General features: G+C 70.2%; 1 protein-coding gene across 1 annotated transcript; it reads left to right on the top strand.

The window, feature by feature from the left end:
• The first annotated feature begins 2,122 nt into the window (after window positions 1-2,122).
• Window positions 2,123-19,626, top strand: GIPC1 (GIPC PDZ domain containing family member 1). The gene is given in 7 exon segments (XM_086480697.1): window positions 2,123-2,410; window positions 5,849-6,034; window positions 7,813-7,993; window positions 9,975-9,979; window positions 10,235-10,345; window positions 10,468-10,549; window positions 19,475-19,626. Coding segments are annotated over 7 exon segments (1,005 nt in total).
• The last annotated feature ends 2,350 nt before the right edge of the window (window positions 19,627-21,976 follow it).

The raw sequence follows: 21,976 nt of genomic DNA, 5'->3' as shown, positions 1-21,976 counted from the left end.
TCTCTGCTCTGGAGGGGTCTTGGGGTTCCTCACGCCCCATCTTGGGGCTCTTGCTGTCCGTGTCCCATGTCCGTGCTGTGGTGGGCCCTGGGGTGTCCTTGTCCTGCCCCATCCCCCCCCCCCCCCCCCTAATCTTGGGGTTCCTGTTATCCTTGTCCCCCCTATCTGGGGGTCCCGAGGTGTCCTCACCCCCTCTCCCCCTGGCTTCTTAGGGGTCCCCTTGTCCTCAACCACCCATTTTGGGGGGCCTGAGGCATCCTCACCCCCTTCCTGCCATCTTGGGGGGGGGGGGGGTGTCCCCCTGTCCTCAGCCCTCCTGCCATCTTGGGGGGGTGTGTGTGTCCCCCTGTCCTCAGCCCTCCTGCCATCTTGGGGGGGGAGGGGCCCCCATCCTCATCCCTCCCCTGCCATCTCGGGGGGGAGGGGGTCCCCCCATTCCCCCACCCCCCCATCTCAGGGGGCGCTCCCTGTACTCACCCCCCCCCCTGCCATTTTAGGGGTCATCCCATCATCTTGGGGGGTCCCCCCCAGGGCTGTCGGGGGGGGGGGGGGCCGAGGTGTCCTCCGCCCCCCCCCCCCCATCTCCTTCCGGGGGGGGGGGGGGAGTGGGGGAAATTTGGGGGGGGGGGGAGGGGGCCGCGGGCGGCTCGGGGCGGGGCAGGGCGGGGCCCTCTTATCCTTTGGGATAAAACCGCCCGGAAAAGGGACTGTTCCTGCAACAGGAGCGCACGTGTACGGCTTTGTATAAAGCGCTGAAACCTCCGCTCGCCTCCGCCATTTTTGGGGGGGGGGGGGGGGGGGCGCAATGGGAGGGAGGGGGGGGGTAGCTGTTGGGTCCCCCATAAATTGGAGCTGTGGGAAGGGGCTGGTGGGTGACACCCCCTCCCCGGGTGTAGTTACCTCCCGAATGGGCTCTGTTCATGTGTCCCGTGGGCCGTTTTCCCCCCCAAAATGGGGTCTGTGCCCCCCCCCCCCCAAGTTGGGGTCTCCCCCCCCCCCCCCCCAGCGCCGCGGTGGTCTGTTCCTGTCTCCGCCGCTCCCCCCCCCCGCCATTCCCCTGGTTCGCCCCGCCCAGACGCCGGGACTCGCCATCCTCGCTCCTGATTGGCTCCGGGCGGCCCCACCCGCGGGGGTGCTGAGCCGGACGCGCCCATCGCCTCCGGGCGGGGGGGGGGGGGGGGGGGGGGGGCGGGAAGCGGCTGAGCTCTTTCCTGCCCACTCACCCACACCCCACCCTGTCGCGCGTCCCATTGGCCGCCGGCGCGGCCCGGCAGCTCTCATTGGTCCGAGCGGGGTTTAGCCCCGCCTTCCCGGAAGTGTCGCTCCGGCAGCAGCGCCCGGCTGGAGGGCGGGAGGCTCCGGCCGGTGAGCGGGGGGCGGGGGGGGACGGGACCGGGGGGTCCCGGGGCTGGGGGGGGGGGGGAGGACGGACGGACAGACACACACACACACACACCGGGGGGCGCGGCGAGCCGGAGGGTGGCGGCCCCGGCCTCCGGGGGGGGGGGGGGGGGGGCGTGGGGCTGGTCCGGGGCCCCGCGTCGCTGCTTCCTGGAGGGGGGGGGGGGGAGAGGGGCGGTACCGGGCCCCCACCGGGCCCAGAGCCCCTCTCTGGGGCCTGGGGGGACCCCCGGGGTCGGGCTGTCCCGTGCCTCAGTTTCTCCTCCCTGTCCCACACGTCGTCGTCCCTCCCCCCCCCCCCCCCCCCCCCCCGCCTTTGTGCCTCGGTTTCCCCGCTCTTCTCCCTCTGTTCCCCCCCCCAACCCCCCCTTGCCTCAGTTTCCCCCCCCCCTTGTCCCACGGTGTGCCCTCTCCCCCGTTTCCTACCGCCCCCCGCCTCAGCTTCCCTTCTTGTGCTTCAGACACCCCCCCCCCCGTGCCTCAGTTTCCCCCCCGCTTGTCCCTCGGTCTCCCCCCTCCCCGTGCCCTACCACCCCCCGCCTCAGTTTCCCCTTCTTGTATTTCAGACCCCCCCGTGCCTCAGTTTCCCTCTCTCTCATTTTAGCACCCAGCGAAGCACCGCAGGACCCCCTCTCCTCGGGGAGGGGGCACCCAGCCCCCCCAGCCCCCAAGGCTCTGCTGTCACCCCCCTTCCCCCCCCCCCCCCCGCCCCCCTCCCCCAATGCCGCTGGGCCTCGGCCGCCGCAAGAAGCCCCCCCCGCTCGTGGAGAACGAAGAGGCGGCGGGGGGCCGCGGGGGAGCCACCGGGGAAACCCCGGGGGGTCCCGTGGGTGCTCCTGGGGGTCCCCCCGCCCCGGGGCTCCCCCCGCCGCCCCCCGCCCTTCGGCCTCGCCTCGTCTTCCACACGCAGCTGGCGCACGGCAGCCCCACGGGCCGCGTCGAGGGGTTCACCAACGTCCGGGAGCTCTACGGCAAGATCGCCGAGGCCTTCCGCATCCCCCCGGGAGAGGTGGGGGGACACCCGGGGGTGCTGGGAGGTGGGGGGGAGTAGGGGGTGGGGCGTAGGGCTGAGGAATGGGCACCTGGCGGGGTTTAGGGGTGCCCCTGGATGCTAGGGGGGTCGTGGGGGGGCTGAGGGATGAGCGCCCAGAGGGGTTTCAGGACACCCCTGGGTGCTGGGGGCATTGGGGGGCTGAGGAATGGGCACCCCCGGGTGCTAGAGGGGGTCATGGGGGGGTGAAGAATGGGCACCCCAAGGGGTTTGGGGGCACCCCTGGGTGCTGGGGGCATGGGGGGGCTGAGGGATGGGCACCTGGAGGGGTTTAGGGGCACAGTGGGGTCATGGGGGGCTGAGGAATGGGCACCCCAAGGGGTTTGGGGGGCACCCCCGGGTGCTGGAGAGGGTCCTGGGGAGCGAGGCTGAAGAGACGGGGCGCCCCGAGGGGTGCACCCATGGGGGCTGGGGGGGGGAACTGAGGAATGGGCACCTGGCGGGGTTTAGGGGTGCCCCTGGGTGCTAGGGGGGTCATGGGGGGGGCGGAGGATGAGCGCCCAGAGGGGTTTCAGGGCACCCCTGGGTGCTGTGGGGCTAAAGAATGGGCACCCCAGGGGGTTTGGGGGCACCCCTGGGTGCTGGGGGCATGGGGGGGCTGAGGAATGGGCACCCCAAGGGGTTTTGGGGGCACCCCTAGGTGCTAGAGGGGGTCATGGGGGGGTGAGGGATGGGCACCTGGAGGGGTTTAGGGGCACAGTGGGGTCATGGGGGGCTGAGGAATGGGCACCCCAAGGGGTTTGGGGGGCACCCCCGGGTGCTGGAGAGGGTCCTGGGGGAGCGAGGCTGAAGAGACGGGGCGCCCCGAGGGGTGCACCCATGGGGGCTGGGGGGGGGGAACTGAGGAATGGGCACCTGGCGGGGTTTAGGGGTGCCCCTGGGTGCTAGGGGGGTCATGGGGGGGCGGAGGGATGGGCACCTCAAGGGGTTTGGGGGCACCCCTGAGTGCTGGGGGCATGGGGGGGGCTGAGGAATGGGCACCCCAACGGGTTTGGGGGCACCCCTGGGTGCTGGGGCATGGGGGGGCTGAGGAATGGGCACCCCAAGGGGTTTGGTGGCACCCCTGGGTGCTGGGGCATGGGGGGGCTGAGGAATGGGCACCCCAAGGGGTTTGGGGGCACCCCTGGGTGCTAGAGGGGGTCATGGGGGGGTGAGGGATGGGCACCTGGAGGGGTTTAGGGGCACAGTGGGGTCATGGGGGGCTGAGGAATGGGCACCCCAGGGGGTTTGGGGGCACCCCTGGGTGCTGGGGGCATGGGGGGGCTGAGGAATGGGCACCCCAAGGGGTTTGGGGGCACCCCAAGGGGGTTGGGGGCACCCCTGGATGCTGGAGAGGGTCCTGGGGAGCGAGGCTGAAGAGACGGGGCGCCCGAGGGGTGCACCCATGGGGCTGGGGGGGGGGGGGCTGAGGAATGGGCACCTGGCGGGGTTTAGGGGTGCCCCTGGGTGCTAGGGGGGTCATGGGGGGGCTGAGGGATGAGCGCCCAGAGGGGTTTCAGGGCACCCCTGGGTGCTGGGGGCATGGGGGCTGAAGAATGGGCACCCCAAGGGGTTTGGGGCACCCCTGGGTGCTGGGGGCATGGGGGGGCTGAGGAATGGGCACCCCAAGGGGTTTGGGGGCACCCCCGGGTGCTAGAGGGGGTCATGGGGGGGTGAGGGATGGGCACCTGGGGGGGTTTAGGGGCACAGTGGGGTCATGGGGGGCTGAGGAATGGGCACCCCCGGGGGGTTGGGGGCACCCCCTGGTGCTGGAGAGGGTCCTGGGGAGCGAGGCTGAAGAGACGGGGCGCCCCGAGGGGTGCACCCATGGGGGCTGGGGGGGGGAACTGAGGAATGGGCACCTGGCGGGGTTTAGGGGTGCCCCTGGGTGCTAGGGGGGTCATGGGGGGGCAGAGGAATGGGCACCCCAAGGGGTTTGGGGGCACCCCTGGGTGCTGGAGGACCCTGGGGGGTATGGGGGCAGTTGGGGGTTTTGGGGCACCCTTGGGTGCTGGGGAACTGGGCACCTGGAGGGGTTTTGGGGGTTCCCATGGGTGCTGGATTATGGCGGGGGGGAGGTGGGGGAAGAAAGACGAGGCACCCTGAGGGGTGTGGGGGCCCCCTTGGGTGCTGGGGGGCACAGGGCACCCAGAGGGGTTCGGGGACCCCCTTCAGTGCTGGGGGTCAGGGAGATGGGGGGGGTGGCTGAGGGCCAGGGCACCCCGAGGGCTGTGGGGGCACCCCTGGGTGCAGGGATGGGGGGGGGGGTGGGGGGGGCGGGGACCGGGACCGGGAGGGGGTTGGGGGTGGCAGTGGGACTTTGGGGCCACCCGGAGAGGAGTGGGGGAGGGGACCCCTGGGTGACTGGGGGGGGGCTGTGGAATTCGGGGGAGGGGACCCCAGGGGTGCATGGAGGGGTCCCATGTGTCCCCTGGGGGGGGATCAGGGGTGTCCCCCGGAGGGAGGGGTCCCTTGTGTCTTGCATGTCCCCAGCAGGGGGGATTTCTTGTGTCCCCAGGGGGGTCCCGCGTGTCCCCAGGGGGGTCCCGCTTGTCCCCAGGGGGGTCCCGCGTATCCCCAGGGGGATCCCACTTGTCCCCAGGGGGATCCCACTTGTCCCCAGGGGGGTCCCACGTGTCCCCAGGGGTGTCCCGTGTATCCCCAGGGGGGTCCCGCTTGTCCCCAGGGGGGTCCCACGTGTCCCCAGGGGTGTCCCGTGTATCCCCAGGGGGGTCCCACTTGTCCCCAGGGGGGTCCCGCTTGTCCCCAGGGGGGTCCCGCTTGTCCCCAGGGGGTTCCCGTGTGTCCCCAGGGGGTTCCCGTGTATCCCCAGGGGGGTCCCGCTTGTCCCCAGGGGGGTCCCGTGTATCCCCAGGGGGGTCCCGCGTGTCCCCAGGGGGGTCCCGCGTGTCCCCAGGGGGGTCCCCCGTGTCCCCAGGGGGGGTCCCGCTTGTCCCCAGGGGGGGTCCCGGCTTGTCCCCAGGGGGTTCCCGTGTATCCCCAGGGGGGTCCCGTGTATCCCCAGGGGGGTCCCGCGTGTCCCCAAGGGGGTCCCGCTTGTCCCCAGGGGGGTCCCGTGTATCCCCAGGGGGGGTCCCGTGTATCCCCAGGGGGGTCCCGCTTGTCCCCAGCGGGGTCCTGTGTATCCCCAGGGGGGCCCTGCGTGTCCCCAGGGGGATCCTGAATGTCCCCAGGGAGAAAGGGGTCCCTCACATCCCCCCCAGGAGAAAAGCCACGCGCGTCCGGCGTGTCCCCAAGAGGGCCCCCGCTCGTCCCCAACGTGGTCGCCCAGCTCCTTCCCACCCCCACCACCGTCCCACGGGTAGCCCCGGGGTTGGGGGGCGGTGACCCTGGTGTCCCCAGGTGTGTGTCCCCCGAGCCCTGACGCCGCCGGGCCCCCCCCCCCCCCCGGGGCAGGTGATGTTCTGCACCCTCAACACGCACAAGGTGGACATGGAGAAGCTGCTGGGCGGCCAGATCGGCCTCGAGGACTTCATCTTCGCCCACACCAAGGGCCAGCGCAAGGAGGTCGAGGTCTTCAAGTCCGAGGAGGCCTTGGGCCTCACCATCACCGACAACGGCGCCGGCTACGCCTTCATCAAGGTGGGACACCCCCCCCCCCCCCACCCCCCTGCCGGGGAGGGGGACCTGGGGGTGCTTGGAGAAGGTCCTGAGCCCCCCCACCCCTGGGGTTGGAGGAGGACGCGGGGGTGCGTGGTGCCCGAGGCGACGTTGGGGTGGAGAGGAGGAGGAGGAGGAGGAGGAGGACAGCAAAGGTCATCGGGGGGGGGGGGATGTAGGGGTCTCTTGGGTGGGCCCTGAGTGGTCGTGGGGCTGGGGAGGGGACACGTGGGGATGTGGCAGAGGGTGCCCGAGTCAAGGTGGGGATGGGGCGGGGGAGCACCGAGGGATGTCCTGGGGGGACGTGGGGTGATGTGGGGTGACATGGGGACCTCCCAGCTGGAAGGAGAGCACCAAGGGACATCCTGGGGTGACATGGGGACCTCCTGGGTGGTGCCTGAGCTGCTGTGGGTCTGGGGTGGGACGTGGGGACATGGCAGAGGGTGCCCAAGTCAAGGTGGGGATGGGGCAGGAGAGCACCAAGGGATGTCCTGGGGGGACGTGGGGACCTCCTGGGTGGAAGGAGAGCACCAAGGGCCATCCTGGGGGGACATGGGGTGACGTGGGGATCTCCCAGGAGGTCCCTGAGTTGCTGTGGGACTGGGGTGCGACGTGGGGACATGGCAGAGGGTGCCCAAGTCAAGGTGGGGATGGGGCAGGAGAGCACCAAGGGATGTCCTGGGGGGACATGGGGTGACGTGGGGATCTCCCAGGTGGAAGGAGAGCACCAAGGGACATCCTGGGGTGACGTGGGGGGACGTGGGGACCTCCCAGGTGGTCCCTGAGCTGCTGTGGGTCTGGGGTGGGACGTGGGGACACGGCAGAAGGTGCCCAAGTCAAGGTGGGGATGGGGCAGGAGAGCACCAAGGGATGTCCTGGGGTGACGTGGGGACCTCCTGGGTGGAAGGAGAGCACCAAGGGCCATCCTGGGGGTACACAGGGTGACGTGGGGATCTCCCAGGAGGTCCCTGAGCTGCTGTGGGTCTGGGGTGGGACGTGGGGATACGGCAGAGGGTGCCCAAGTCAAGGTGGGGATGGGGCGGGAGAGCACCGAGGGATGTCCTGGGGGGACGTGGGGTGATGTGGGGACCTCCCAGGTGGAAGGAGAGCACCAAGGGAAATTCTGGGGTGACGTGGGGACCTCCTGGGTGGAAGGAGAGCACCAAGGGACACCCTGGGGGGACGTGGGGATCTCCCAGGTGGTCCCTGAGCTGCTGTGGGACTGGGGTGGGATGTGGGGACATGGCAGAGGGTGCCCAAGTCAAGGTGGGGGTGGGGCAGGAGAGCACCAAGGGACATCCTGGGGTGACATGGGGACCTCCCAGGTGGTCCCTGAGCTGCTGTGGGACTGGGGTGGGACGTGGGGACACGGCAGAGGGTGCCCACGTCAAGGTGGGGATGAGGCAGGAGAGCACCAAGGGATGTCCTGGGGTGACATGGGGTGATGTGGGGTGACGTGGGGACCTCCTGGGTGGAAGGAGAGCACCAAGGGACATCCTGAGTGGGACATGGGGTGACGTGGGGACCTCCCGGGTGGTCCCTGAGCTGCTGTGGGTCTGGGGTGGGATGTGGGGACACGGCAGAAGGTGCCCAAGTCAAGGTGGGGATGGGGCAGGAGAGCACCAAGGGATGTCCTGGGGGGATGTGGGGACCTCCTGGTTGGTCCCCATGCCACTCTGGGGGGGCTGGGTGGGACCTGGGGCCCACCGTGGCCGTGGTGACCCCCCCCCGGGTGATCCATCCCCCCCCTCCCCCCGCAGCGGATCCGGGAGGGCAGCGTCATCGACCGGATCCCGGTGATCAGCGTCGGGGACATGATCGAGGCCATCGACGGGCAGAGCCTGGTGGGCGCCCGGCACTACGAGGTGGCCAAGATGCTGAAGGAGCTGCCCCGCGGCCGCACCTTCGCCCTCCAGCTCACCGAGCCCCGCAAGGCCTTCGGTGAGCCCCAACTGGGAGCACTGGGAGCCCGCTGGGAGCACTGGGAGCCCACTGGGAGACACCCCCGGCCAAGGGCAGCCACCCCCCTCATGGGGTTGGGGGGCACCCGGGTGTCCGGGGCTTTGCTGGTTCCCCCATTCTGGACTGGAGAGTGGTGCCCTGGCTGACTGGGAGCTGGAGAGTGGTGCCCTGGCTTACTGGGAGCACTGGGAGCCCACTGGGAGACACCCCCCGCCAAGGGCAGCCACCCACTCATCCGTTTGGGGGGCACCGAGCTGTCCAGGGCTTTGCTGGTTCCCCCATTCTGGACTGGAGAGTGGTGCCCTGGCTGACTGGGAGCTGGAGAGTGGTGCCCTGGCTTACTGAGAGCACTGGGAGCCCACTGGGAGCCCACTGGGAGACACCCCCGGCCAAGGGCAGCCACCCCTCTCATGGGGTTGGGGGGCACCCGGGTGTCTGGGGCTTTGCTGGTTCCCCCATTCTGGACTGGAGAGTGGTGCCCTGGCTTACTGGGAGCACGGGGAGCCCACTGGGAGCACTGGGAGCCCACTGGGAGCACGGGGAGCCCCCTGGGAGACACCCCCGGCCAAGGGCAGCCACCCCCCTCATGGGGTTGGGGGGCACCCGGGTGTCTGGGGCTTTGCTGGTTCCCCCATTCTGGACTGGAGAGTGGTGCCCTGGCTTACTGGGAGCACTGGGAGCCCACTGGGAGCACTGGGAGCCCACTGGGAGACACGCCCCCCAAGGGCAGCCATTCCCCTCATGGGGTTGGGGGGCACTGAGCTGTCCGGGGCTTTGCTGGTTGCCCCATTCTGGACTGGAGAGTGGTGCCCTGGCTGACTGGGAGCCCACTGGGAGCCCACTGGGAGCCCACTGGGAGCACGGGGAGCCCACTGGGAGACACCCCCGGCCAAGAGCAGCCACCCCCCTCATGGGGTTGGGGGGCGTCCGGGGCTTTGCTGGTTCCCCCATTCTGGACTGGAGAGTGGTGCCCTGGCTTACTGGGAGCACGGGGAGCCCACTGGGAGCCCACTGGGAGCACTGGGAGCCCACTGGGAGCACTGGGAGCCCACTGGGAGACACCCCCGGCCAAGGGCAGCCACCCCCCTCATGGGGTTGGGGGGCACCCGGGTGTCCGGGGCTTTGCTGGTTCCCCCATTCTGGACTGGAGAGTGGTGCCCTGGCTGACTGGGAGCTGGAGAGTGGTGCCCTGGCTTACTGGGAGCCCACTGGGAGCACTGGGAGCCCACTGGGAGCACTGGGAGCCCACTGGGAGACAAACCCCTGAGATCCAAGGGGGGGGCTGGGGCAGAGTCAATAGACCCGGGTGGGACCCCAAAACCCCACAGGGGGGGCTGTTGGGGACCCACAGTGGTGGGGGAACCCCAAAACCCAGTGGGGGGGTCTGGGGACCCCAAAACCTGGCAGGGAGGCTGTTGGGGACCCACAGTGGTGGGGGAACCCCAAAAACCAGTGTGTGGGGGTCTGGGGACCCCAAAACCTGGCAGGGAGGCTGTTGGGGACCCATAGTGGTGGGGGAACCCCAAAACCCAGGGGAGGGGCTCTGGGGACCCCAAAATCGGGGGGGGGGAGCTGTTTGGGACCCTTAGTGGTGGGGGAACCCCAAAACCCAGTGGGGGGGGTCTGGGCACCCCAAAACCTGGCAGGGAGGCTGTTGGGGACCCACAGTGGTGGGAGGAACCCCAAAACCCAGCGGGGGGGTCTGGGCACCCCAAAACCTGGCAGGGAGGCTGTTGGGGACCCATAGTGGTGGGGGAACCCCAAAACCCAGGGGAGGGGCTCTGGGGACCCCAAAATCTGGGGGGGGGGGCTGTTTGGGACCCTTAGTGGTGGGGGAACCCCAAAACCCAGTGGGGGGGGTCTGGGCACCCCAAAACCTGGCAGGGAGGCTGTTGGGGACCTGTAGTGCTGGTGGGAACCTCCAAATCTGGGGGAGGGTGGTGTCCCCTGGGAGTGACAGAGGGGGTGCCCCACACCCAGAGGGAGCTGAGGGGTCCCCCAAAACCCTGGAGGCGGGGGTGGAGGGGGGGGGGGGGCACTATGGAGCCCCCCCTCACCCCCCCAAACTTTCCCTCTCACCATTTGGGCCCTGCAGGGGCGCGGGGTGGGGGGGGATGTGTCTGTGGTTGCTTTGCAGCCCCCCCCCCCCCCCCAATCCATACTAGGGGGGGGGGTCCCCCAATTCACAGTCGTCCCCCCCCTTTTTCTGTCGCCTTTCAGACATGATCGCCCCCCGGGGGGGGGGGGGGCCGTGGCGGGGGCACCCAACTGGGCACCGGCCGGGGCACCCTCCGCCTCCGCGCCCGGGGACCCGCCACCGTCGAGGAGCAGGTAGGGGGGGACCCCATGGGGAGGATGGGGGGGGGGGGATCCCCTTTCCCCCTTCCTCACATCCCCAGGACCCCCCCCCCCCCCCCCTCCCTGACCCCCCCGTCCCCCCCAAAACCTTGCAGCCGTCGGCCTTCGAGGAGCGAGCGGTGGCCAAGGTGGACGATCTCCTGGAGAGCTACATGGGCATCCGGGACAGCGAGCTGGGTGAGCCGGGCTGGGGGACCCCCCCCCCGGGACCCCCCCCAGGGGGATGGGACCCCGCTGACCCCCCCCCCCCCCACACACTTGGCAGGTTCAGCCCCCCCCCCCGCCCCGGGCTGCTGGGGACCCCCCCCAGTCCCGCTGCAGGTTGTTCCTCTTGGGGGGCTGGGGATAAACTCTGGGACCCCCCCTCTGGGTGCTGGGGATCCCTCTGACCCCCCCACTTGGCAGGTTCAGCCCCCCCCGGGCTGCTAGGGACCCCTCTGACCCCCCCACTTGGCAGGTTTAGCCCCCCCGCCCCGGGTGCTGGGACCCCCCCCCCCCGGGTGCTGGGGACCCCGCTGACCCCCCCACTTGGCAGGTTCAGCCCCCCCCTGGGCTCCTGGGGACCCCCCAGTCCCACTGCAGGTTGTTCCTCTTGGGGGGCTGGGGACAAACTCTGTGACCCCCCCTCCAGGTGCTGGGGACCCCTCTGACCCCCCACTTGGCAGGTTCAGCCCCCCCCCGCCCCGGGCTGCTGGGGACCCCCCAGTCCCGCTGCAGGTTGTTCCTCTTGGGGGGCTGGGGATAAACTCTGTGACCCCCCCCCCGGGTGCTGGGACCCCCCCCCCCCGGGTGCTGGGGACCCCGCTGACCCCCCCACTTGGCAGGTTCAGCCCCCCCCCCGGGCGCTGGGGACCCCTCTGACCCCCCCACTTGGCAGGTTCAGCCCCCCCGGGTGCTGGGGACCCCCCAGTCCCACTGCAGGTTGTTCCTCTTGGGGGGCTGGGGACAAACTCTGTGACCCCCCCTCCGGGTGCTGGGGACCCCTCTGACCCCCCCACTTGGCAGGTTCAGCCCCCCCCCGGGTGCTGGGGACCCCTCTGACCCCCCCACTTGGCAGGTTCAGCCCCCCCCAGGCTGCTGGGGACCCCCCAGTCCCACTGCAGGTTGTTCCTCTTGGGTGGCTGGGTGCAAACTCTGTGACCCCCCCCCGCGGGTGCTGGGGACCCCCCCCCCGGGTGCTGAGGACCCTGCTGACCCCCCCACGTTGGAGGTTCAGCCCCCCCCGGGCTGCTAGGGACCCCTCTGACCCCCCCACTTGGCAGGTTCAGCCCCCCCCGCCCTGGGTGCTGGGACCCCCCCCCACGGGTGCTGGGGACCCCTCTGACCCCCCCACTTGGCAGGTTCAGGCCCCCCCGGGTGCTGGGGACCCCTCTGACCTCCCCACTTGGCAGGTTCAGGCCCCCCCGGGTGCTGGGGACCCCTCTGACCCCCCCACTTGGCAGGTTCAGCCCCCCCGCCCCGGGTGCTGGGACCCCCCCCCCACGGGTGCTGGGGACCCCGCTGACCCCCCCACCTTGCAGGTTCAGCCCCCCCGGGTGATGGGGACCCCGCTGACCCCCCCACCTTGCAGGTTCAGCCCCCCCCCTCCCGTGGGTGCTGGGGACCCCACTGACCCCCCCCACTTGGCAGGTTCAGCCCCCCCCGGGTGCTGGGGACCCCTCTGACCCCCCCACTTGGCAGGTTCAGCCCCCCCGGGTGCTGGGACCCCTCTGACCCCCCCACCTTGCAGGTTCAGCCCCCCCCCCTCCCGTGGGTGCTGGGGACCCCTCTGACCCCCCCACTTGGCAGGTTCAGCCCCCCCCAGGCTGCTGGGGACCCCCCAGTCCCGCTGCAGGTTGTTCCTCTTGGGGGGCTGGGGACAAACTCTGTGACCCCCCGGGTGCTGGGGACCCCTCTGACCCCCCCACTTGGCAGATTCAGCCCCCCCCGGGTGATGGGGACCCCTCTGACCCCCCCACTTGGCAGGTTTAGCCCCCCCGCCCCGGGTGCTGGGACCCCCCCCCACGGGTGCTGGGGATCCCGCTGACCCCCCCACCTTGCAGGTTCAGCCCCCCCCCGGGTGCTGGGGACCCCTCTGACCCCCCCACGTTGGAGGTTCAGCCCCCACGAGTGCTGAGGACCCCTCTGACCCCCCCACTTGGCAGGTTTAGCCCCCCTGCCCCGGGTGCTGGGACCCCCCCCCGCGGGTGCTGGGGACCCCGCTGACCCCCCACTTGGCAGGTTCAGCCCCCCCCCCCCCCCAGGCTGCTGGGGACCCCCCAGTCCCACTGCAGGTTGTTCCTCTTGGGGGGCTGGGGACAAACTCTGTGACCCCCCCTCCGGGTGCTGGGGACCCCTCTGACCCCCCCACTTGGCAGGTTCAGCCCCCCCGCCCCGGGTGCTGGGACCCCCCCCCCCGCGGGTGCTGGGGACCCCGCTGACCCCCCCACGTTGGAGGTTCAGCCCCCCCAAGTGCTGAGGACCCCTCTGACCCCCCCAATTGGCAGGTTCAGCCCCCCCGCCCCGGGTGCTGGGACCCCTCTGACCCCCCACTTGGCAGGTTCAGGCCCCCCCCCCCAGGCTGCTGGGGACCCCCCAGTCCCACTGCAGGTTGTTCCTCTTGGGGGGCTGGGGACAAACTCTGTGCCCCCCCGGGTGCTGGGACCCCCCCCCGCGGGTGCTGGGGACCCCTCTGACCCCCCCACTTGGCAGGTTTAGCCCCCCCGCCCCGGGTGCTGGGACCCCCCCCCCGCGGGTGCTGGGGACCCCTCTGACCCCCCCACTTGGCAGGTTCAGCCCCCCGGGTGCTGGGGACCCCCCAGTCCCACTGCAGGTTGTTTCTCTTGGGGGGCTGGGGACAAACTCTGTGACCCCCCCTCCGGGTGCTGGGGACCCCTCTGACCCCCCACTTGGCAGGTTCAGCCCCCCCGCCCCGGGTGCTGGGACCCCCCCCCACGGGTGCTGGGGACCCCGCTGACCCCCCCACTTGGCAGGTTCAGGCCCCCCCCGGGTGCTGGGGACCCCGCTGACCCCCCCACCTTGCAGGTTCAGCCCCCCCCAGGCTGCTGGGGACCCCCCAGTCCCACTGCAGGTTGTTCCTCTTGGGGGGCTGGGGACAAACTCTGTGACCCCCCCTCCGGGTGCTGGGGACCCCTCTGACCCCCCCACTTGGCAGGTTCAGCCCCCCCCGGGCTGCTAGGGACCCCTCTGACCCCCCCACTTGGCAGGTTTAGCCCCCCCCCCGGGTGCTGGGGACCCCTCTGACCCCCCCCACTTGGCAGGTTCAGCCCCCCCCCGGGTGCTGGGGACCCCTCTGACCCCCCACTTGGCAGGTTCAGCCCCCCCCGGGCTCCTGGGGACCCCCCAGTCCCACTGCAGGTTGTTCCTCTTGGGGGGCTGGGGACAAACTCTGTGACCCCCCCTCCGGGTGCTGGGGACCCCTCTGACCCCCCACTTGGCAGGTTTAGCGCCCCCGCCCCGGGTGCTGGGACCCCCCCCCCGCGGGTGCTGGGGACCCCGCTGACCCCCCACTTGGCAGGTTCAGCCCCCCCCGGGTGCTCCGGACCCCTCTGACACCCCCCCCCACTCCAGGAGCCCCCCCAGGGGTGCTGGAGACACCCCCCCCCCCCCCAGAGGCTGGGGAACCCCCCCGCCCCACCCCGCTGCAGGGCACCCTCCTCCCAGGGTGCCGGGGTGTCCCAGTGTCCCCACAGCCGCCACCATGGTGGAGCTGGGCCGGGACCCCCCGAGTGTCCCCGTTGTCCCCCGAGTGTCCCTGTTGTCCCCCGAGTGTCCCTGTTGTCCCGAGTGTCCCTGTTGTCCCCCAAGTGTCCCCGTTGTCCCCCCAGCCGCCACCATGGTGGAGCTGGGCTGGGACCCCCCCTGAGTGTCCCTGTTGTCCCCTGAGTGTCACCATTATCCCCCGAGTGTCCCCGTTGTCCCCTGAGTGTCCCAGTATCCCCACAGCCGCCACCATGGTGGAGCTTGGCCGGGACCCCCCGAGTGTCCCCGTTGTCCCCCAAGTGTCCCCATTATCCCCCGAGTGTCCCCGTTGTCCCCCAAGTGTCCCCTTGTCCCCCGAGTGTCCCCATTGTCCCCCAAATGCCCCCGTTGTCCCCGCAGCCGCCACCATGGTGGAGCTGGGCCGGGACCCCCCGAGTGTCCCCGTTGTCCCCCAAGTGTCCCCATTGTTCCCCAAGTGTCCCCGTTGTCCCCGCAGCCACCACCATGGTGGAGCTGGGCCGGGACCCCCCCGAGTGTCCCCGTTGTCCCCTGAGTGTCCCCGTTGTCCCCGTTGTCCCCGCAGCCGCCACCATGGTGGAGCTGGGCCGGGACCCCCCTGAGTGTCCCCATTATCCCCCGAGTGTCCCCGTTGTCCCCCGAGTGTCCCAGTATCCCCACAGCCGCCACCATGGTGGAGCTGGGCTGGGACCCCCCGAGTGTCCCCGTTGTCCCCCGAGTGTCCCCGTTGTCCCCGCAGCCGCCACCATGGTGGAGCTGGGCCGGGACCCCCCGAGTGTCCCCGTTGTCCCCTGAGTGTCCCCATTGTCCCCCAAGTGTCCCCATTGTCCCCTGAGTGTCCCCATTGTCCCCCGAGTGTCCCCGTTGTCCCCGCAGCCGCCACCATGGTGGAGCTGGGCCAGGACCCCCCCGAGTGTCCCCGTTGTCCCCTGAGTGTCCCCGTTGTCCCCGTTGTCCCCGCAGCCGCCACCATGGTGGAGCTGGGCCGGGACCCCCCAATTTTCCCTGTTTTCCCCCGAGTGTCCCCGTTGTCCCCTGAGTGTCCCCGCTGTCCCCGCAGCCGCCACCATGGTGGAGCTGGGCCGGGACCCCCCCGAGTGTCCCCGTTGTCCCCCGTGTGTCCCCGTTGTCCCCCGAGTGTCCCCATTTTCCCCCGAGTGTCCCCATTGTCCCTCAAATGCCCCTGTTGTCCCCTGAGTGTCCCCGTTGTCCCCTGAGTGTCCCAGTATCCCCACAGCCGCCACCATGGTGGAGCTTGGCCGGGACCCCCCGAGTGTCCCCGTTGTCCCCCAAGTGTCCCCATTATCCCCCGAGTGTCCCCGTTGTCCCCCAAGTGTCCCCTTGTCCCCCGAGTGTCCCCATTGTCCCCCAAATGCCCCCGTTGTCCCCGCAGCCGCCACCATGGTGGAGCTGGGCCGGGACCCCCCGAGTGTCCCCATTGTCCCCCAAGTGTCCCCATTGTTCCCCAAGTGTCCCCGTTGTCCCCGCAGCCACCACCATGGTGGAGCTGGGCCGGGACCCCCCCGAGTGTCCCCGTTGTCCCCTGAGTGTCCCCGTTGTCCCCGTTGTCCCCGCAGCCGCCACCATGGTGGAGCTGGGCCGGGACCCCCCTGAGTGTCCCCATTATCCCCCGAGTGTCCCCGTTGTCCCCCGAGTGTCCCAGTATCCCCACAGCCGCCACCATGGTGGAGCTGGGCTGGGACCCCCCGAGTGTCCCCGTTGTCCCCCGAGTGTCCCCGTTGTCCCCGCAGCCGCCACCATGGTGGAGCTGGGCCGGGACCCCCCGAGTGTCCCCGTTGTCCCCTGAGTGTCCCCATTGTCCCCCAAGTGTCCCCATTGTCCCCTGAGTGTCCCCATTGTCCCCCGAGTGTCCCCGTTGTCCCCGCAGCCGCCACCATGGTGGAGCTGGGCCAGGACCCCCCCGAGTGTCCCCGTTGTCCCCTGAGTGTCCCCGTTGTCCCCGTTGTCCCCGCAGCCGCCACCATGGTGGAGCTGGGCCGGGACCCCCCCGAGTGTCCCCGTTGTCCCCCGTGTGTCCCCATTTTCCCCCGAGTGTCCCCATTGTCCCTCAAATGCCCCTGTTGTCCCCTGAGTGTCCCCGTTGTCCCCTGAGCGTCCCCGTTGTCCCCGCAGCTGCCACCATGGTGGAGCTGGGCCGGGACCCCCCGAGTGTCCCCATTGTCCCCCGAGTGTCCCCGTTGTCCCCTGAGTGTCCCCGTTGTCCCCGCAGCCTCCACCATGGTGGAGCTGGGCCGGGACCCCCCGAGTGTCCTTGTTGTCCCCTGAGTGTCCCCGTTGTCCCCCGAGTGTCCCCATTGTCCCTCAAATGCCCCTGTTGTCCCCCGAGTGTCCCCGTTGTCCCCTGAGTGTCCCCATTGTCCCTGTTGTCCCCGCAGCCGCCACCATGGTGGAGCTGGGCCGGGACCCCCCGAGTGTCCCCGTTGTCCCCTGAGTGTCCCCGTTGTCCCTGCAGCCGCCACCATGGTGGAGCTGGGCCAGGACCCCCCGAGTGTCCCCATTCTCCCCTGAGTGTCCCCTTGTCCCCTGAGTGTCCCCATTGTCCCCCAAATGCCCCTGTTGTCCCCACAGCCGCCACCATGGTGGAGCTGGGCCGGGACCCCCCCGAGTGTCCCCGTTGTCCCCTGAGTGTCCCCGTTGTCCCCGCAGCCTCCACCATGGTGGAGCTGGGCCGGGACCCCCCGCGTGTCCCTGTTGTCCCCTGAGTATCCCCGTTGTCCCCTGAGTGTCCCCGTTGTCCCCCGAGTGTCCCCATTGTCCCTCAAATGCCCCTGTTGTCCCCTGAGTGTCCCCATTGTCCCCTGAGTGTCCCTGTTGTCCCCGCAGCCACCACCATGATGGAGCTGGGCTGGGACCCCCCAATTTTCCCCATTTCACCCGAGTGTCCCCGTTGTCCCCCGAGTGTCCCCGTTGTCCCCTGAGTGTCCCCGTTGTCCCCGCAGCCGCCACCATGGTGGAGCTGGGCCGGGACCCCCCGAGTGTCCCTGTTGTCCCCTGAGTGTCCCCATTGTCCCTCAAATGCCCCTGTTGTCCCCCGAGTGTCCCCGTTGTCCCCTGAGTGTCCCCGTTGTCCCCCGAGTGTCCCCGTTGTCCCCACAGCCTCCACCATGGTGGAGCTGGGCCGGGACCCCCCAATTTTCCCTGTTTTCCCCCGAGTGTCCCCGTTGTCCCCTGAGTGTCCCCGTTGTCCCCGCAGCCTCCACCATGGTGGAGCTGGGCCGGGACCCCCCAATTTTCCCTGTTTTCCCCCGAGTGTCCCCGTTGTCCCCTGAGTGTCCCCGTTGTCCCCGCAGCCACCGCCATGGTGGAGCTGGGCTGGGACCTCCCAATTTTCCCCATTTTCCCCCGAGTTGTCCCCGTTGTCCCCCGAGTGTCCCCGTTGTCCCCTGAGTGTCCCCGTTGTCCCCACAGCCGCCACCATGGTGGAGCTGGGCTGGGACCCCCCGAGTGTCCCTGTTGTCCCCTGAGTGTCCCCATTGTCCCTCAAATGCCCCTGTTGTCCCCCGAGTGTCCCCGTTGTCCCCCGAGTGTCCCCGTTGTCCCCACAGCCTCCACCATGGTGGAGCTGGGCCGGGACCCCCCAATTTTCCCTGTTTTCCCCCGAGTGTCCCCGTTGTCCCCTGAGTGTCCCCGTTGTCCCCGCAGCCTCCACCATGGTGGAGCTGGGCCAGGACCCCCCGAGTGTCCCCATTCTCCCCTGAGTGTCCCTGTTGTCCCCCAAGTGTCCCCATTTTCCCCCGAGTGTCCCCTTGTCCCCCGAGTGTCCCCTTGTCCCCCGAGTGTCCCCATTATCCCCCAAGTGTCCCCATTGTCCCCTGAGTGTCCCCGTTGTCCCCTGAGTGTCCCCGTTGTCCCCGCAGCCTCCACCATGGTGGAGCTGGGCCGGGACCCCCCGAGTGTCCCCTTTGTCCCCCGAGTGTCCCCATTGTCCCTCGAGTGTCCCCGTTGTCCCCTGAGTGTCCCCATTGTCCCCTGAGTGTCCCCGTTGTCCCCGCAGCCGCCACCATGGTGGAGCTGGGCCGGGACCCCCCAAGTGTCCCCATTATCCCCTGAGTGTCCCCATTGTCCCCCGAGTGTCCCCATTGTCCCTCAAATGCCCCTGTTGTCCCCCGAGTGTCCCCATTGTCCCCTGAGTGTCCCCGTTGTCCCCTGAGTGTCCCCGCTGTCCCCGCAGCCGCCACCATGGTGGAGCTGGGCCGGGACCCCCCTGAGTGTCCCAGTTGTCCCCTGAGTGTCCCCATTGTCCCCCGAGTGTCCCCGTTGTCTCCTGAATGTCCCCGTTGTCCCCTGAGTGTCCCCATTATTCCCTGAGTGTCCCCATTGTCCCCCAAATGCCCCCGTTGTCCCCCGAGTGTCCCCGTTGTCCCCGCAGCCGCCACCATGGTGGAGCTGGGCCGGGACCCCCCAAGTGTCCCCGTTGTCCCCTGAGTGTCACCATTATCCCCCGAGTGTCCCCATTGTCCCCTGAGTGTCCCCGTTGTCCCCTGAGTGTCCCCGCTGTCCCCGCAGCCGCCACCATGATGGAGCTGGGCCGGGACCCCCCAATTTTCCCTGTTTTCCCCCGAGTGTCCCCATTGTCCCCTGAGTGTCCCCGTTGTCCCCTGAGTGTCCCCGCTGTCCCCGCAGCCACCACCATGGTGGAGCTGGGCCGGGACCCCCCAATTTTCCCTGTTTTCCCCCGAGTGTCCCCATTGTCCCCTGAGTGTCCCCGTTGTCCCCTGAGTGTCCCCGTTGTCCCCTGAGTGTCCCCGCTGTCCCCGCAGCCGCCACCATGGTGGAGCTGGGCCGGGACCCCCCGAGTGTCCCCGTTGTCCCCCGAGTGTCCCCATTGTCCCCCGAGTGTCCCCGTTGTCCCCTGAGTGTCCCTGTTGTCCCCGCAGCCACCACCATGATGGAGCTGGGCTGGGACCCCCCAATTTTCCCCATTTCACCCGAGTGTCCCCATTATCCCCCGAGTGTCCCCGTTGTCCCCTGAGTGTCCCCGCTGTCCCCGCAGCCACCACCATGGTGGAGCTGGGCCGGGACCCCCCAATTTTCCCTGTTTTCCCCCGAGTGTCCCCGTTGTCCCCTGAGTGTCCCCATTGTCCCCCGAGTGTCCCCGTTGTCCCCTGAGTGTCCCCGCTGTCCCCGCAGCCGCCACCATGGTGGAGCTGGGCCGGGACCCCCTGAGTGTCCCCGTTGTCCCCTGAGTGTCCCCGCTGTCCCCGCAGCCGCCACCATGGTGGAGCTGGGCCGGGACCCCCTGAGTGTCCCCGTTGTCCCCTGAGTGTCCCCGCTGTCCCCGCAGCCGCCACCATGGTGGAGCTGGGCCGGGACCCCCCGTGTGTCCCTGTTGTCCCCTGAGTGTCCCCGCTGTCCCCGCAGCCGCCACCATGGTGGAGCTGGGCCGGGACGCCCGGGACCCCGACGCGCTGGCCCAGGCCCTCGACTCCCAACTCGGGGACTTCGCTTTCCCCGACGAGTTCGTCTTCGACGTCTGGGGGGCCATCGGCGACGCCAAGGTGGGGCGCTGCTAGGAGACCCCCCCCTGCTGCGGGGAACCCCCCCTCAGGACCGGGGAACCCCCCCTCAGGACCGGGGAACCCCCCCTCAGGACCGGGGAACCCCCCCCAGGACCGGGGACCCCCCCCAGGACCGGGGACCCCCCCTCTACACACCTTCCAGGACTGGGACACCCTCCCCACCCCCACCCCGGGGGATCCCCACTGGCCGCCAAGGGCTGGGCCCCCCCCCCCCCGACCCTGTCCCATATTTGGGGAACCCCCCCCCCCCCAAAAAAAAGCTGGATGCCCCCCCCCCCCAAATCTGCTGGAGATAGGGGACCCCCCCCCCCCATGAACACCCCCCTGCCTCCCTAGGACCCCCCCCCCCGCAATGGACCTGGGTGCCCCCCCCCAATTATTTGCCCCCCCTCCCCCAACCTGGGACCACCACTTCATCCTGGACCCCCCTCCCCCCCCCCCAAAGGACCTGGGTGCCCCCTCCCCCAATAGTGCCCCCCCCCCCCCCAAGCGGCCTGGGACCCCCAACAGATGTGGATGCCCCCCCCCCCCCCCCAAATTTCCTGGGGGGCCCCCTCCATGGCCTTAGGTACCCTCCTCATTTTTGGGGTGTCATCCTCCTGCGTGGCCTGGGGGACCCCCCCCCACCCCCCCCCCCGGGCCTGGGTGACACCCCCCCCCCCCCCAAAATGGGACCCCTCTAAAGCACCCCTAGGCCTGAAGACCCCCCCCGCCCCCCCCTAGGGCTGTACCCCACTCCTGAGGGGGTGCCCCCCCATGACACTAATGCCCCCCCCCCCCCCCCCCAGGGTGACACGTGAGGGTCCCCCACTTTACACCCCTCCCCCCCCCCTACAAGGGGGGTTTTGGGGGAGGGGGGGGGATGGGTAACCAGAGCAGCCCTGTGTCCCCCCAAAATATAAGGCCGCCCCCCCCCCCCCCCGTGCCAATCTGAGCCTGTCACACACTGTCCCCCCCCCAAATTCACTGTCCCCCCCCCCAAACTCACTGTGTCCCCCCCCAAAATTCACTGTCCCCCCCCCCATGTCACACTGTCGTCCCCCCCCCGACGCGCTGTTCCCCTCCCCCCCCATCGCACTGACTACCTCGGGGGGGGGTGGGGGGGGTGGGGGGGACACACACAGCACAGCCCCTCCCCCCCCCCCCATGTCCCCTGGGGGGGGTGTCACTGGGGGGGAGGGGGTGGGGGGAGTGTGTCCCCTCCCCCCACCCGGGGCATATTTTTGTATTTTACGTGTAAAAGGATTTTAACATAAAATAGAGCGAAATTGGGAGCGGTGGCTGCTGGGGGGGAGGGGGGGGGGGGCACGGGGGGGGGGGCTGGGGGGGGGGGGGGGTTGGGCAGGTGGACTGGCCTTTGCACGCCCCTTGCACGCCCCTTCCCGGCCTTGCACACCCCTTTGCACACCTCTTCATGGCCTCACGCCCCCCTCCCCCCGCACGGCCGCAGCCCTGCACGCCCCTTGCACGCCCCTTGCACGCCCCTTGCACACCCCTTGCACGCCCCTTGCACACCCCTTGCACACTCCTCACACCCCCTTGCACACCTACAGCTTCCCACATCCCTTGCACGCCCCTTGCACGGCTCTTCCCAGCCTTGCACACCCCCTTGCACGGCCACAGCCTTGCACACCCCCTTGCACACCCCTCACACCCCCGCCCCTTGCACACCCACAGCCTCCTGCTCCCCTTGCACGGCTCTTCCCAGCCTTGCACACCCCCTTGCACACCCCTCACCCCCCCGCCCCTTGCACACCCACAGCCTCCCGCTCCCCTTGCACGGCCACAGCCTTGCACACCCCTCACACCCCCGCCCCTTGCACACCCACAGCCTCCCGCTCCCCTTGCGCGGCTCTTCCCAGCCTTGCACACCCCCTTGCACAACCACAGTCTTGCACACCCCCTTGCACACCCCTCACCCCCGCCCCTTGCACACCCACAGCCTCCCGCTCCCCTTGCACGGCTTTTCCCAGCCTTGCAAACCCCTTGCACGGCCACAGCCTTGCACACCCCCTTGCACACCCCTCACACCCCCCCCGCTTGCACACCCACAGCCTCCCACTCCCCTTGCACGGCTTTTCCCAGCCTTGCACACCCCCTTGCACGGCCACAGCCTTGCACACCCCCTTGCACACCCCTCACACCCCCGCCCCTTGCACACCCACAGCCTCCCGCTCCCCTTGCACGGCTTTTCCCAGCCTTGCAAACCCCTTGCACGGCCACAGCCTTGCACACCCCCTTGCACACCCCTCACCCCCGCCCCTTGCACACCCCTCACCCCCCCGCCCCTTGCACACCCACAGCCTCCTGCTCCCCTTGCACGGCTCTTCCCAGCCTTGCACAC

Source organism: Leptosomus discolor, unplaced genomic scaffold, assembly GCF_034619465.1.
Source record: "Leptosomus discolor isolate bLepDis1 unplaced genomic scaffold, bLepDis1.hap2 HAP2_SCAFFOLD_216, whole genome shotgun sequence".
Taxonomy (NCBI): Eukaryota; Metazoa; Chordata; class Aves; order Leptosomiformes; family Leptosomidae; genus Leptosomus; species Leptosomus discolor.
The sequence above is the reverse complement of the archived record's forward strand: the minus strand, read 5'-3'. Positions and strand labels throughout refer to the sequence as shown.